Below are 18040 nucleotides of genomic sequence, written 5' to 3'. Positions count from 1 at the left end.
GAAAAAATACCCGTCACAAGGCCATTTGGCCATCCAATAAAGCCAAAATTTTCCATGCCTATCAATATTCTGTTTAAAATGATCAAAACGGGCAGTAACAGTCAAATTTGCTGAGTATTTCAGATCTGATATTCCCACCCGTCATCTACTCTGCTCCTGTCAATGCCTGCTACAATTGCTACTGTACACTTTTTGTTGCGATGAGTCGATTTTGGCTTCTCGAACACAGTAATATATAATTTAATTCAAACTAAAACATCTTCCCAAATATTTAAAGTCATAGGCTCTATAGTGGGAAGTTGCGATAAGATAGTCATGGCGGTGTTTAATAACGGACTGGGAGCGAAGAACCTTTTTCTGAACCCCAAGAAACAGACCAAAAAACAAAATGCATTGGATAACGATGAGCGTGACATTAACAACTATTCTTCTGGTCCTTGGAAATAAATGGCGTGACACCTGAGTGTTGGGACTTGTAAAAATGGCAGACACCCGTACGGGTAGTTCAGGAATTTGAATGGTCGAAATTTTTTCAAAGGTTAAATCTCCCACTTTTTTCAATATTGCAACAACTGAAGTGGAGGCTCTCTTTTGAATGTCGCGACAAGAGAAGTGGAGGCCAGCGGTATACATACAGCTAGCTGGGGCAGTGACAGATTCATGCATTTTATTTCTTTCTGCTAGCTGGGGCAGTGGCGGATTCATGCATTTTATTTCTTTCTGCAATTTGCATTTGTAGGGGGGCGATAGCAGAAAATAGCAGTCGATCGATAGAGACATCATGATGTCAAGAACTTTTTTCATGGCGGTGGCCCTGATTCTGTTTGCAGGAAGTTTGGATTTTAAATTTGAAGGAGCTTCACCCAAATTTATTGCAGCAGATTCAGGTTCGAAACCCGGGGCCTGCAATTTCACTGCAATTTTCAACTTCGGAGATTCGAATTCGGACACAGGGGGTCTTGTTGCTGGGCTGGGGCTGCGTTCTCTGTTGCCAAACGGGGAGTCTTTCTTCCAAAAGCCCACTGGGAGATACTGCGATGGCCGCCTTGTTATCGACTTTTTATGTGCGTCGAGGGTTTTTACAATTTTTTTTTGGGGGAATTTCTTCCTGTCATGGATTTGAAATTCTAGACTGTGATTGGATTTTTAATGAATGAATGACAGGCGAGGCAATGAATCTGACATTACTGAGCCCGTATTTGGAGTCGGTTGGCTCCGACTTTAGGCATGGATCAAACTTCGCATGCGCTGGCTCCACCGTTAATCAGTCGGCCACCACTTTTTCTTTGCCTGTTCAAGTGAATCAGTTTAACAGATTCAGAGCTCGGGTGATGGATATATTTTCCCAGGGTATAGTTCTCATCTCTATTTCCATTTCTGTGTTTTTGTATATCGATTCAATATGAATACCATCATCATTATAGATTGGTTTATTTGAATGAAAAGGGAATTTTTTTCCCAAATCTCTCTAGTAACAGAGGTATTGAGTTAGTTGAATTTAATTTGATGGTTGATTCTGAAAAAATTTTGAAAATTTAAACAGGAGTTCAATTTTTTTTTTAAGACGATTCTGGAAATATTTATTTTTTATTTTTTTTATTTTTTTATTATTATGACAATTCTGGAAATATTTTGAAATTTAACCGGGAAGTCAGTTTTTTTTGGGGACAATTCTGGAAATATTTTGAAATTTAAACAAAGATGTTAAATTTTTTATCTCACTCTTATTTATTTTATTCTAAAATAAATTGGAGGTTTCTGTGATTCATGATTTAGGTAAAAATATTTGGCAGAAATCACATAGATATTTTAGGTTCAGTGTCAAACTTCTTATCTCTCTTATTTATTTTATTCTAAAATATCTATACAATCTTATTTATCTCTCTTATTTATTTTATTCTAAAATATCTATACAATCTTATTTATCAGATTCTAAAATCTCTCTCTCAGATTGGAGGCTTTTTTCTAAAATCTAAGATTGGAGGCTTTTGTGATTCATGATTTAAGCGAAAATTTTCTGGAGAAATCACATAGATATATTAGGGTCACACGTTTTAAAACTCTACCTAAGTTCATCAGGATCATGAACCTCTTAGAGCAACCTCTACCTAGGTTCATCATAGGTTCGAAACGTGTCAATCCTAAGATATCTATGTGATTTCTAAAAAAAATCTTTACTTAAATTTTAGGCCTCAATCCTAAAATATATATGTGACTTCTCCAGGAGATTTTTGCTTTATCTGATTCTAAAATATTTCTGAAATTAACCACTAGATAAACTTTTTGCAGAGAGTCTCTTTTTCTAACTTTTCATGCGACCTTTTATGATTTAAATTTTAGATTTTTTCGTGCTACACTGTTTAGGATTTGAATTTTTGCTGAATTTTTCTTGGAATAGTGGAGATCAATATTTGAATTTTGTTGGAATTGCAGATGAGATTTTTCTTGTTACAGTGTTATGATTTGAATTTTTGCTGAATTTTCTTGGAATGGTAGATATTAATAGTTGATTTTTTTTGTTGGAATTGCAGATGAGGCTTTTTCTTGTTACAGTGTTATTATTTGAATTTTTGCTCGATTTTTCTTGGAATAGTAGATATTGATAGTTGAATTTTTGTTGGAATTGCAAATGAGGTTGTTCTTGCTACAGTGTTATGATTTGGATTGTTTTGCTGATGTTTTCTTTCCTGGAATTGTAGTTATTAATGGTTGAATTTTTGTTGGAACTGCAGCTGAGGGTATAGGTTAAGTATGACAAGATTTTGTGGATTTTTAAATTAAGTTATACGATAAAACAGCGAAGAGTTTTTTAACTAAAATTATTTACAGAATTAAAGAGGCAATGTGGTTTAGATTCATGAAATTTTAGAATTGATAAATTTTTTTTATCAAAATTATATAACCAGATTTAAATAACGATCGCAGAAAAAGATAATTAAAAAGATAATTTGCTCCTGGATTAGACGCCTTTTGGTATACCATTAACGACCTTTATAGGATTATTATTGCATTTTAATAGGTAATTTGGATAGTTGTCTTGACCGTTCATTCTTAATTTTAAAATAAAATCATTTAATATTTTTTATTATTATATTTAAAAAATAATACATATATATATAGATATAGTTTTGATAGGAGTTTGTAGAGGTGGAAGAATTGCCTGGGCTGTCAAAAATGGCCTGGGTAAACAATTTCAAAAAATCTTGTAAAAGCAGTGTTTGAATCATATTTTATGTTTTTGATGGTGGAAATGGATTCAGCACCCTCAAAAACATCTATGGCACTTAAAATTTTTAAATTTTAACAACTGTAACTTCGATTTACAAAAGTCCTTGCCAGATTTTTTTAAAATATGACCAGAATTTCCATAATTTTCCAGATAGAAAAACAATATATTTATAATTTAAATAAAATAAATTAAAATAATATATTAAAATTTTAATATGTTTATGAAATTAAAGTTCTATTTTTTTTATTTTTTAAAATATTTTAAAATAGAATGTTTTTTAGTTTATTTTCATTTGAAATAATAGAATGTTTTTTAATTTATTTTCATTTGAAATAATTTTTTCAATTATTTATATTTATATATATATATTTTATTATTGATTTAAATATGGAAAAATCTAAAATAAATAAAATATGTACATTTCAATGTAAATCAAATCATCTTGAAAAACAACAAATTTCATGTGAAACCCACTCCTCACAAACAAACAATCTTGTACCTCAACTGGTAAAAATATATACCTTTCCATAAATTTGGTAAATCAAATTATCATGAGAAGCAAAGTCCAAACCAACAATCTTGTACCTCAACTGGTAAAAATATATACCTTTCCATAAATTTGGTAAATCAAATTATCATGAGAAGCAAAGTCCACCTGAATCCCACTACTCACAAACAATGTTGTGCATCAATTTAATACCTAACATTTGGTAAATCAAATTGCTGTGGGAGGCAAATTCCATGTGAATCCCACTACCCACAAACAAACAATCATGTACATCAATTTGATACTAACTTGATTATGACTTTATATATATTAAATTTTATCCAACCAAATTATTATATTAATTATGACTTTACATTTAGTATTATTATTATTAAATTTTATACTAACTTGATACTAACTTGATTATGACTTTATATATATTAAATTTTATCCAACCAAATTATTATATTAATTATGACTTTACATTTAGTATTATTATATTAAATTTTATCCAACCAAACTTATTATTATGCCTGAGTCTAAAATTATCATCTATTTTCATTTCTATATATTTTGAATTTTTATTGCTATTTATTTTGAAAGGCTAAAGTATCAAATAACTATATTATGTTTTAAAAATATATACATATATATATATGTCTGTTTTATGAATAGACATTTATCTAGCCTGTAATTGCTGGTGACTTTATTTTATTTTATTATATTATATTATATTATATATATATATATATATATATATTTATTTATTTATTTATTTTGTGACTGTCACATTTATCTAATATATACATGGCGATTTTTTTCTTATTTTTGATTTTTTTAAACAGGTGGTCCGGCTACTGTCAACCTCCCACAGCCTGACATCTTCGACAAAGCCCTTTACACCCTGGACATTGGCCAAAATGACATTTCACATGCGTTCAGTTCGAATCTCACGGAGATACAAATAAATACCGTGGTCATTCCCCAGATTATTAACGAATTAATATCGCAACTGAAGGTGACTACTACATGAAAGGGGGTTTTCTGCCTGGTTCGCCGTTCGAACCTTGAATTTATAACCCTAGCTAATCGACAGCGCAATGTTCTTATTTTGCAGTATTTGTACCAGCAAGGGTCTCGGAATTTCGTGGTTCACAATACGGGACCTCTGGGATGTTTGCCGCGAACCCTTGCGGACATTCGCAGCGACTTATCGGAACTGGATGAGCATGGCTGTGCTGTAGCTTACAACAGAGCCTGCCAAACTTTTAATCTGAAGCTGAAAAATGTGTGCCAACAGCTCAGAGCACAATTCTCGGATGCCGCCATTGTTTATGTCGACATTTATTCAATCAAATACGCTCTCATAGCAAATGCATCTCAATATGGTACGCAGATGAAAAATACACACTGAAATTCTCTCTTTATTTATTCTCTGAGTTTAAAGATTATTCTTTTTCTTATTTTTTCCCCTTCTTGGGGCGGACAGGATTCGAACACCCGCTGGCAGCCTGCTGCGGATATGGCGGTTTGCCATACAATTATTATGATACATTGCGCTGCGCTGAGACTGGTGCAGTTAACGGGAGCACTGTTACAGCTGGGGCATGCAAGGATCCCACGAAATCCGTGAGCTGGGATGGAATTCATTATTCTGAAACTGCAAATTTTCATATTGCTTCACAAGTAATGTCTGCCGATTTCTCCGAACCCCCATTATCTCCTCACCAAGCGTGCCATCCTAATCTAGAGATAAAATAGCACTAAAGCCTCCAGATTTTTTTTGTTTCCTCCGGAAATAAAAGTACCATCTTGAAAATTAAGGCGTGACCCCACTTATGAAAACTGGAAGGCAAATTATTTTGATGACGCTGGCCTTTTTACCCTTCATCTGTAACTCTCCAGACCCATGTTTAATTATTTAAGTACCTAAGGATTAATTCTCCCATTAATGCAGGACGCATTCATTTATTAAAATAATTAAGATTAATCTCCGGTTAATAGGGCACAATATTTGGATTTTTAAATATTTAATTTAATAAGAAAAAGCCGTTTTTGTCATCATAGTTTTAAAATATTAAATGTATAAAAAAACATGGGGTTGCTAAAACTTTTCGATCGTGCAGTGTGCACTTGTCAATAAATCCGCGCTAATAAATTATAGTTGGGATAAATCCTGGTCAGATTTTAGCTAAGTTAGATTAAAAAATAGGTGGTTTTTTTTTTTTTTTCATTGTGCAATGTTTTCATCGATACATCTTTGTTTATAAATTGTAATTAAATTTAAGATAAATTAAATTAAAAAATAAACGAAAATACTTTTTAAAAAATCCCTTAAAGACAACTCCAAACTTTTAATAGTAAATTAGTTTGTTGGTTTTTTAAAAATATAGATTTAACATTTTAAATTGCTGTATATACTTTTTTGGTAAAATACATTAACTTATTTTTCTATGATATTTTTGATTAAATATTTGAATTTAAACAGTATTAAAATAAACTTATTATGAAAATAAAACAATCAAAAATGTTTATTGCAGGGTAGCTTTTTGGTTTCTTAACCACATTTATTTTTTGAATTTATGTGTGACATTTCTTTGAATTTATGTGTGACATTTCTTTTAATATTACCAATATTTGTTTGATATAAAATTATTTTAATATCATTGAGTTTGATAGATTTTTCCATTTTTTGAAAAAAAAATAAAAAATTATTTAACAATTTAATTAAAATAAATAATTTAATTAAAAAATATTTGACTTTATTTGTATTTTTTTTGAAAATTTATTCTTTACTATCCTATTTAAAAAAAATGAAGTACTTACTAAGGGCCGAAGATAAAATATTGATATGATGTCACTTGTTTTAGGTTATCATGACCAGTGAATGCTAAATTTTATTTTTTAATAATTTTTATAGAAATTAAGAAAAATTTGGCTGAGGCTTTTGGAACTAGTTAGCGTGGTTCATACGTTGGCATTCCTATTAAGTGGCTTGCACTTTTCAAGCCAGGGGAAAAGTTCTTTGCAATAGTGAAGTCAAAGCATATATATATATATAATTTAGTTTTCATTGTGTTAGAGGCATTCTCTAATTTAATAGGCAAGAAATGTTGTGTTATGTGAATATTTTGAATTGGTCAAAATTATATAAAAAGATAAAAAAAAGCTTGGATTCATTTTAACTCTAATTCCATTAAATGCAAAATATTGAAGAAAAGTTTGTACTTCTAGAGATTTGATTCCTCTTGGTGTTTAATAAATGTGGAGTTAATATGGATCTAGATTGGTTAAGAGTGGAACAATAGACCTCGCGTTGGAGTATGAGATTGACTTGCAGGTTATTGGATATACTCTTCTGTGTTATAGTGGCAGCCAAAAGGTTTGATTTTTGTCCAGAATACTCCAGCTAGTTATGATTCACTATGGTTAAAAAAATTAATTATTATTAATAATTTAATTTAACTTAATCTATTTTTATTTTTATATAGTTTTACTTTAATTAATAACTTAATTTTTGTAATTTTAATTTAATTTAATTTTTATTTTTATGTATTTTAACGGAGTCAAAATGTTTACATAACTTAACATGTCATTACAACATCTCTTCCATATTGCCTTGGCTTCGAAAAAGTAAAGATAAAATGAGAAAAAGTAAAAATAAAATGAGATAATTAATAGTTAATATTATATATAAAACATTTTGACTCCGTCAAATTACATAAAAATAAAGATATAAGTTAATAAAATAATAAAATTATTAATGATAAGGATTAATTATTAATAATTAAACCATCTAGATTTATCTTAACTCAAATCTATAAGTGCTTAGATACATCAACTTTCTCATCAACTCTGTGCAAACATTTCTTAATTTTTTCTCTTAGAAAAGGAGTTTGTATCTTGAAAAGCTTGATCCCTATGATCCTTATAGATGGAGACTTAAAATGGATTTGATATAATTAATTTTAATTTTAATTTGAGGGAGTTTAATAATTAAGAATATGTATCAAATATGACAAGTTCAAATAAAAAAAAGATAACAACTTTTTTAATATAACATGAAAAGTTTAGCCTAGTATGCAAAAAGCAATTGATAATTTTAAATTATATAATTTCAATATGATTTTAATTAATATAATATTAAAAATTAATATAAAATTTTAACACACTAAGAGGGCAATTAATATTCATAATTTATGGTATTGGCCCATGGTAGGGTAAAAAAAAATCCTATTTACAGGTTAATAATATCCATGGTAAAATAAGCGTAAATATGCATGGTTAAAATAGAATATTTATAAAATATTTTGATTTTGAAATGAGTTATAGTTTTTGGGTATGTGGTATTTGTAAGCAATGGTATTGGCCAAAATAATATCCATGGTAAAATAAGCGTAAATATGCATGGTTAAAATAGAATATTTATAAAATATTTTGATTTTGAAATAAGTTATAGTTTTTGGGTATGTGGTATTTGTAAGCAATGGTATTGGCCAAAGTGTAAATATGCACAGTTAAGAAGCTTGTTCTATTATAAATATAAATTTTTAATTTAAAAAATGTATAGAGGTAAATAAAATAAAATATTTTGATTTTGATATAAGTTAAGGTTTTTGGGTATGTGGTATTTCTAAGCAATGGTATTGGCATGGAATTGTAACAAAACCTAAATTATTAAAACACTTCCATTTTTTTTTTCTCTAAATATTTTTTTTTACTAACGATTCAATTTAAAACCATGTAAAAATAATTTATATTTAAAAAAACTAAGTTTCATATAAGAACTTCAAAACTAATTGAAAGCCTAAAATAGAAAACAATATAATGCCTTCAGTAGATATAATAAAATTATCTATATTAAACATCACTTTAAAAAAACTAAGTTTTATATTTATTTTTTTCAAAACTTTAATGAACTTTAAGGAAACTATTTAAGAAATTCAAAACTAGTTGAAAGGCTAAAATAAAAAACAATATAATGCCTTCTGTAAATATAATAAGGTTATCCATATTGAACATCACTATAAATGAAGCAATTTTTAATTGGTTAGGTGTTTGGTTTACATGTTTACATAGGTCACTTTTGAATTGTTTAGGTGTTTGGTTTACATGTTTACATAGGTCACTTTTGAATTGTAGTAAGGGTAAGGGCGTCTGAACATCACTATAAATGAAGCAATTGGTTAGGTGTTTGGTTTACATGTTTACATGTTTACATAGGTCACTCTTGAACTGTAGTAAGGGTAAGGGCGTCTTACTCGTTGAATCCCATCAATTTTTCTTCATCTCCATCGTGTCGTCGTTTCCATGTGAGGTTGGAAACCACAATGAACACCATAAATAGCTTCAAAGATCGTTTGAAATCTATTATCTAGCAAGTTGGTTTTGTGAAGGATGGCTTTTTGTTACAAGCCTCTTTCCTCCATATAATATCCCTTTCAAATTTTTCCATTAAATATATGATTTTCTTTTTGTGAATTCTATTCAACAATACCAACAAAATGCACCAAGAAATTGTTGGAGGATAACGTATAAACCCAGGAATAAAAAGTGTTGTTACTATTGCAAATTAATAAATATTGTAAATACTTGTAGAACACAGAATATATGCAACAAATTGATATAAAATACAATAATACAATAGATGGAAGTAGCCGAGACAATGATGACCACCAAATAATTTTCTGCAATATTTAACTTGGCCTTCAAAATAGAAACGGAAAACTAATGACCAAATTGAGATTTGGAATGATTCTCATTCCAATTTTCATATTTGTTGTAGATCTAATCTCCGACAATATCATTGAAGCTCTGTGAGATATTTGGGTGAAATCTCCTTAATGGTGGGCTGGGTAAACTTGTCCAAGTTACAATAGGAAACCCAAGGGTTTTACTCCTTGGGCTTGCTGAAGTCTCTAATAAGAAAATTACTCAACTACAAGATGTCCCAAATGATTTTATTCCTCTCCTTTTTATAGATCTATTGGATCTCTCTCGGACCTTCTAGAAGCACTTTATTTTATTATTTTATTTCCATTCTAGAAGATTCTCCTCTTTACTTTATTTGACTTTTATTATATTCACTTTACACCTTATGACCTTTTTAAGCATTTTCCCCCTTTTTATTTAATTACTGACTAATTAAAGTCACTTTTAATCTACGAAAATGGTAAATCTTCCTCTACAATCTCTCTGGCCACTAAAAGTCACTTTTCACCATCTCATCCTTTAGATCTCTTTGCTCCAGTTCCAATGAGCTATTAAACAGAGGTGTTTAATCAAATACTCCTCCCCAAATGACACCTTAAGTGTATTTAATTAAGATATGTTCAATAATAACACCATTTTATGGGAATTGTCAGAATACAGTGGAATCAAGAATAAGTTTTCTAGAATTGACCTTGATGATGAATTATGCCAAGCAAACTCTCTCAGACCCTATAAGTATCCTCCAAATCTATCTGGGCCCATTAATAACAAAATCTCGCTTTTGTGACTAGGTTGTTGTCAACCCTGGAATCCATCCTAGCCGCATCATAAGGGAAACTGAAAATGGGGACATTACAAATCCTCCCACCCCAAGATTGTTTGTGTTCAAGCAATTTGTATATGACCACTATAGAGGCATCTGTACATCGATACAAGGATACCATATAAACCATTTTGTGACATCATGCCTCCATGCCAACTAACCATGAATGGATCCCTTAATGCCTGAATCCCAAACAAACATATGACTCAACTTGCCATCAATAGGTCCACTTGGGTCCAAAGAAAGTTTTAAGAACCACCCTAAATTTATATGTATAACTATAGAGGCAGTTGTACATCAATACAAGGATACCATATAAACCATTTTGTGACATCATGCCCCTCCATGCCAACTAACCATGAATGGATCCCTTAATGCGTGAATCCCAAACCAACATATGACTCAACTTGCCATCAATAGGTCCACTTGGATCCAAAGAAAATTTTAAGAACCAACCTAAATTTATATGTATAATAAATGGATGAATCCCCATGATACATAGGAAAAATGGGACGTGATTTTATCAATAATATAATACGTATATATAATTTTTTTGGTGAATCTCTCTCCAGATTATATTATCTTGTAAAGTCATGGCAAATCTTTCACTATATTATAAAATCTTGTAAGATCTTGGCAAATATTTCACTGAATAATAAAATATTGTGAAGTCTTGGCAAATGTTTTGTTAAAGTATGAAACCATATATGATAATAGGAAAAAAAATATTCATTAAACTGTAATATACTAAAATACATGTTTGGAAAAAGAAACATAATTTTCTCTTCCTACAAACAATGTTGCAAGTTTCAGTGGCCATGTTTGTCAAGGTTCTTACTATACACTCTTTCATATTCTTCTATTAGTTTTGATAATATTCCACAACAAAGTTCTTGTAGGTGTTCATCTTGAGCACTAGTTCTGTCAAGGTAGGAGAGATTAATATTTTCTCTACCACTTTTGTCAAGCTATCAAATTTCTTTCTTATTCCATAGACTCCAACTGTGAGATAAAAAAAAAAACACATCAAGTTTGTTTACCCCAACACGCAAACAAGTAGCAAACCCCAACTACATAATATAAGAAAGTAGTAGGTATCCCAGAGATCTGAAGGGGATCTAATGGAAATAAGTGACCGTTGTCAGAATCCTTCCAATCAATATATAATATGTAAATATAGATTTATTATTATTTTAATTGGAAATATTCAATTAAATAATAAAATTTAATTACATCTCTCCCAATCTAAATTTCTTATTAGCATAATTCACTACCTTCATACGTCTTGCATTTTTTAACAGCCTTGTAACATGTGGATTAATTTCCTTTTTGGTGCACATTCTCTACCTTTTAGGACAATATGGTGCAGTGGCCCAACCCCTACAGATCATTACTAAGAATAATAGAGAAGATGAAAGGTTGTACAAACCAACATATTTTTCAAACAACTAATTCTGTCACATACCCCGGTAACCTCGCATGTAAAAGCAGGGAGTTAGAATTTTTTTATACAAATTACCCACAAGTAATTATCCAATTCACAACTCCACAATTCCTCATTAACCATTAGATATAATGTTCATTAGTACATCAAGTAAATTGCAATAAAAGACAGTAAGTTGCATAACCATTAACCACCACTGTGGTAGTGTAATAACATAAACTGTCTCATGAATCCTTGCATCCATTTCATGATTTCCTTAACCATATTAATTAATCTCATACTTGGACATTATGGTTATGCCATCAAATAAAGAACCATCAACATCAAGGATTCATCATCATCAAACTGACACAAAAGGCAATCACACCATTGAACACCAATATACCCTGGAAACCTCGTAGGGTGAAAACTAGCAAACGTTTAATCTTATTATTAAACACTCATGAGGGTTTTCACCCTTCACTCAATGGATTATAAGGGATTCCATCCCTTAACCATTGTTATAAAATCATTACAATGAATTATCATTAAGTTGTCACATAACTAGCTAAAAGCTAATACATTTTCCATGAAACCCTTTTCTTACATACCGCCACATGCAACATTCCTTGTGGCATGATTGTTCTAGCAATGGATGATCCTGCAACTTGAACTCATCTGCATGGACCATTAATCATTTTCCTGCCACAATGTTAAACATCACTTTTCTTTGGCACCAACTGCCATCGTTTCCTGTCCATGTTGTCATCAACAAGCTTTGGAAACAAGATTAGATACCATATTAATGAATCAATAATCAACCTCTAAAAGAGATCTTTTAACATCTACTCATATGCATGAGCAAGCATGACATACTATTTAACTAGTACATATACTCAAGTAAATATTGTTTTACCTCCACAATGTTTATTCACACTAATACATAATTCTCTTTAAGAGATCTAACTCATTAGTTCTACTAACATGTATAACACAATCATTATATCTTCATACATGTACATGTAATAAACTGTTGTTTCTATGCTTAAGCACATATGTTCTTTTCACATAGTTATTTTCGAGAACTCAACATAGTTTCTCTATCATACAAAGAACATAACTCTTATATCACAATGACTATTCTTTGTGCATACATTAGCTTATCATAATAGCCCTTCTTTAATATATGCAACACATATTCCCTTCACTAGAATACTACCATCATTTCATGTAACAAATCACATACTTCTTTCTTAAAGGAAGTCATTATAACCCCATTTCTTTATCTTCCTATAAGTAAGTTCCTCATGCTTTCTCTTTCAAGAAAATATTGGGAATACCCATCTTTATGCATAAAAATCAAGAAACAATAACAAGGTTAACTTACCCTTTTTATGCACCAAACTAGAAATCGACCCAACTCATCTAGCAAGACAATCTTTTCAAGAGATTAATATTTCCAAGAAGGTTAACTTAATACTTTCTCTACGTACACCCAAAATCATATTTCCAATTGTCACAACAACTACCCTTATGTGCATGCAACATGTGTTTTTCCTAACACAATTACTTTTACTTTAATGCACATAATCTTTTCATGAAACAAGTATGGATTCTTGATATGATATGAACACTATTCATAGGTCCTTTAAGGAAGGAACCTCTATTTTTGTTTCCAAGAAAACTCTCATAAAATCCGTCATCCTCATACATGAAATATGCACTCTTTTTCCGAAAAGAAACTATAGAAATGAATATCTATGTGCCTAGAAACACATCATTAGCTAACTCTATCATGCATGTAATGCATAATTATTTCACCCGAACTTAGAAATTAGCTAGTATCACAATGCAATTATCATATATCCTTTTTCAAGAAACTTTTATAAAAATACATATTTTAATTCAAGAAAACTTGGCCACTTTTCATGCTATGTCCTCAGGACGTTTATATGCCTCATCTTCTTTTCTCGAGAAGATATTTTGGCTATATTTAGCAAGGATTTTATTCCAAGAAAATGACAAGAGACAAGCATTTCACACACAAGACTCACATGTAGTCTTTCTAAGAGGAACTACCTATTTTCTTTACCAAGAAAACATACAAAACAATCAATCTTTAACATATTTTCTTTACCAAGAAAACATATTAAATATTCAATCTTTTACTGCATGCACTGACATATTTTTCTTTACCAAGAAAACATATAAAATAATCATTATTTTACTGCATGCATTAACATATTTTCTTACCAAGAAAACATATAATTTAATCATTCTTTTATTGCATGCATTAACATATTTTCTTACCAAGAAAAACATATAAATTAATCATTCTTTTACTGCATGCATTAACATATTTTCTTACCAAGAAAACATATAAATTAATCATTCTTTTACTGCATGCATTAACATATTTTCTTACCAAGAAAACATATAACACATTCAATCTTTAACTGCATGCACTAACATATTTCCTTTACCAAGAAAATATATAAAATATTCATTCTTTTGCATGCATTAAAATATTTCTTCTACCAAGAAAACATATAAATAATCAATCTTTAACTGACAATCCAAAAAAGCAACTTATTCTTCTCTATAAGGAATGCAGTTACTTATCTGTACTTTTGCCTCACTCCAACAGGGAAATTTGTAGATTTTAATTGGCACTCTCGGATCTAATTGTGCACATTTGACAATGTAAATAATGGAACACGCATCTCGGCTCTCCATACGTGTGCCTCTACTTAACACCGAAACAAATCAAAATACATCTGAGCAACCCGCTGTCTCAAATGCTTAGATTTCAGAAGCCTTGACCGAGCTACCGTGGATGGGACTGCAATACTTCACATGCAGAGCCAGGTGATACGCCCAGGACAGGATTTCCCTCCAACCGGGACCAGAGAGACCTCAGAAGTGAGTGCCATGGCCTTGTAGCAATTCGAGAAGCGTGCTTGCCTTAATAATATCATTTCTCGACTCCCGATTCTCCCATTGTCTGGTCTTTTGCAGCAGAGCTCGCGTTAGTGAAGGAAGGGAACTTCCACGGGCTCTTCTTTTTGGAATCTTGGCCACAACGGTCAGCTGGAAAATAGGAAAGACACAAATGGCTCTTAACAAATTACTTAGGGCCACCAAAGGGGAAGGGACCTCCCTCGTCTCTCCGCATGGAAAAGCTCCAGCCCCCGCCCAAAACACCGACCATCCTTTCTTGATTTCAGTTTCCGACTAACAAGAATCAGTTTCGCAACTAACTCGTAAATATTTCATAACTGTTTATTACGTTGAGTTATTACGGTAGGGATGTTACATACTCCCCCCCTTAACAAGAACACCGTCCTCGGTGTTCATCTCTCGTTGGAACTTAAGATTGTACTCATGGTATAACCATCTAAACCACACAAAATGTGATCCTTCCTCTTTTAAAATCAAAGATTTCATTTCAAGAAATGACAACAAACAAAATAGTAATGATATAATCATAAGAAAGATCAATAGTCATAAGCATTCATAACTGCAAAAATATGCAAGTTCTAATTGCCACCACTTGGCCCTTATTCAAATTCAAAAACCAAACTCTATATCAACTTACCATTACTTACCATCTACTCTTGAAAATCATGAGCGCTTTCATGTAAGCATTTTAATAGTGGTTGGACAGCCCATCAACCCTCCATGGTAAGTAATCCTATAATGTATGACAAACAAATTCAATCGCATTAGTCACAATATTCTGAGTCAAATGAAATACTTTTAACTATCCATCAATCGTGCAATGTTAGATGAAATTTAATTCACAGTACTTTTACAAGTACTTAAGAGCTCTTCACTGCTCCACATGCACACTGAATTAACTCTCACTAAAGACATCCACAAAGTACTTCTAAAAGTACCAAAAGAGCACCTAGCTCTCTAATCATCAAACAGTCAATCACTGCATCAAGTGAAAATTGCCTTAGCCCCTACTAAGACGTTCACAAGATTAATAATTCAATAAAGGAATTAAAATTTCCAATAACTCCTTATTGAGCACTAAGCTCATTTCCTGTTAAATGTGCATGACATTTTTACACATCTATATATGAAATTCATTTTTAACATAACATATAGCTGATTAGTTAATTTCTTTAGCTATGAGAACCACAATAGGCTAAAGAATTCCCAACCCATGGAAACTGGTTTCCACAACCAAATCAAGTCATTTTCACATCTAGACAGTTTCTTTGATAGAGACCTTACCAGGTCTAACATGGAATTCCACTGGCCAACTAGCTCAAGAATTCCAATGACCACATAAACTCTTTTCCCTTATTGAGATAATTTATCTCTAGGGAGAAGAAATTCGGGCAGACAAGTACCATCAACCCCTTCGGGTAGGTAACTGCCATCAACCCAAGGCATTCTAGCCTTTTACAATCCGGGTAGACAAGTACCATCAACCCCTCTGAGCAGGTAACTGCCATCAACCCAAGGCATTCTAGCCTTTCACAACTATCTGCAATTGTCTGGCATGTTAAATTTCTCTTTTATCACTCTTTCCAAAAGTAATCTACATAATGAACCATATAATCATTATCATTAACAAAACAAACATGCATGTATACCATGCATCTACACTTAACCCTCAACATGGGTCCACAACATCTAGATTGATAGGAAGCACAACTGACATACATGTTGTATGCATTCTGATTTCCAAATAACACAATCATGCATATTATATAACCTTATTTTTTCTCATTTATGATTGCAATTCTCATTGCAACATTTTACTTGACGAGTATTCACTTCCCAAATCCTTTTTATTTTGTGGCACAATACTATCATGCATAAAAGTATATGCAATATTCATTACTGTATAGATGTCAACAATAGTTGAGCTAACAATCTAAACATTTCCAATTTCCCACAATGTATTGCCATCAACAAACCGATACAAGAAATAACTACCATATTCACTTGTTTGTGAATCGTGATAAGCTTAAATCAAATTCAATTCACGCACATAAGTGCTATTAGTTAGTCAAACAACACTAACCAATCACAACTACCAATCATCTTAATGAAACCATGGCAAAACTTAATCGAAATTAGTTATGACAATCAAGTCTCGCTACTTGACTCATTGCATATTTTCAATATCTAAAGGGATTCTTCTAATGTCCTTTTAAAACAATTTTTCATCCTATTCAAGGATGTTCCCCATATATTAATGCATTGGCTCATTAAGTTTCGTTCATTGCAACTTCAATCTTGTTTAATAAATGCATCATTGTTATTGCCATATTTGCAAATCAAAAGTGGGTAGTTGATTGTCACTTTCCTCAATGAGTGTTCAATATTGTTCATAAGTGTAATGAGTGTTCAATATTGTTCTTAAGTGCGACAAAAGTTTCATTCTCTTTTATCCTCATCAGGAATCCAATGTCATGAACATAGTTATGCAGCAACTTTATTACTTACTACTCAAAGTAGTTTAAACACGAATCACACTTATCATGCCAAAAGTAGTGTACTATGTAAATCAATATGTAAATGGTTAAACTCATACCTGAGTTAATGCCCACTGGTGGCGTACCTCAATTTCTTTTCCGCTTACCAATTCCCAAAGGCACCAGTACTGCAACCTTTAGCTCTGATACCACTTGGCACATACCCCGGTAACCTTGTATATAAAAGCAGGGAGTTAGAATTTTTTTATACAAATTACCCACAAGTAATTATCCAATTCACAACTCCACATTTCCTCATTAACCATTAGATATAATGTTCATTAGTTCATCAAGTAATTTGAAATAAAAGACAGTAAGTTGCATAACCATTAACCACCACCGTGGTAGTGTAATAACATAAACTGTTTCATGAATCCTTGCATCCATTTCATGATTTCCTTAACCATATTAATTAATCTTATACTTGGACATTATGGTTATGCCATCAAATAAAGAACCATCAACATCAAGGATTCATCATCATCAAACTGACACAAAAGGCAATCACACCATTAAACACCAATATACCCTGGAAACCTGTAGGGTGAAAACCAACAAACGTTTAATCTTATTGTTAAACGATCATGAGGGTTTTCACCCCTCACTCAGTGGCTTATAAGGGATTCCATCCCTTAACCATTGTTATAAAATCATTACAATGAATTATCATTAAGTTGTCACATAACTAGCTAAAAGTTAATACATTTTCCATGAAACCCTTTTCTTACATACCGCCACATGCAACATTCCTTGTGGCATGATTGTTCTAGCAATGGACAATCCTGCAACTTGAACTCATTTGCATGGACCATTAATCCTTTTCCTGCCACAATGTTAGACATCACTTTTTTTTGGCACCAACTGCCAT

General features: G+C 31.5%; 1 protein-coding gene across 1 annotated transcript; it reads left to right on the top strand.

The window, feature by feature from the left end:
* Window positions 1–302: 302 nt before the first annotated feature.
* LOC149249710 (GDSL esterase/lipase LIP-4-like) lies at window positions 303–5668 on the top strand. The gene is made up of 5 exons (XM_089458767.1): window positions 303–1064; window positions 1165–1350; window positions 4562–4734; window positions 4834–5104; window positions 5206–5668. Exons 1-5 carry the CDS (start codon window positions 782–784, stop codon window positions 5475–5477), a joined length of 1185 nt encoding a protein of 394 aa, XP_089314893.1. The 5' UTR covers window positions 303–781; the 3' UTR covers window positions 5478–5668.
* The last annotated feature ends 12372 nt before the right edge of the window (window positions 5669–18040 follow it).

Source organism: Pinus tabuliformis, chromosome 7, assembly GCF_031772625.1.
Source record: "Pinus tabuliformis cultivar Carrire ecotype Pingquan chromosome 7, CPIR1, whole genome shotgun sequence".
Classification (NCBI taxonomy): Eukaryota; Viridiplantae; Streptophyta; class Pinopsida; order Pinales; family Pinaceae; genus Pinus; species Pinus tabuliformis.
Note: the sequence above shows the minus strand (reverse complement) of the source record. Positions and strands in the feature narration are given on the sequence as shown.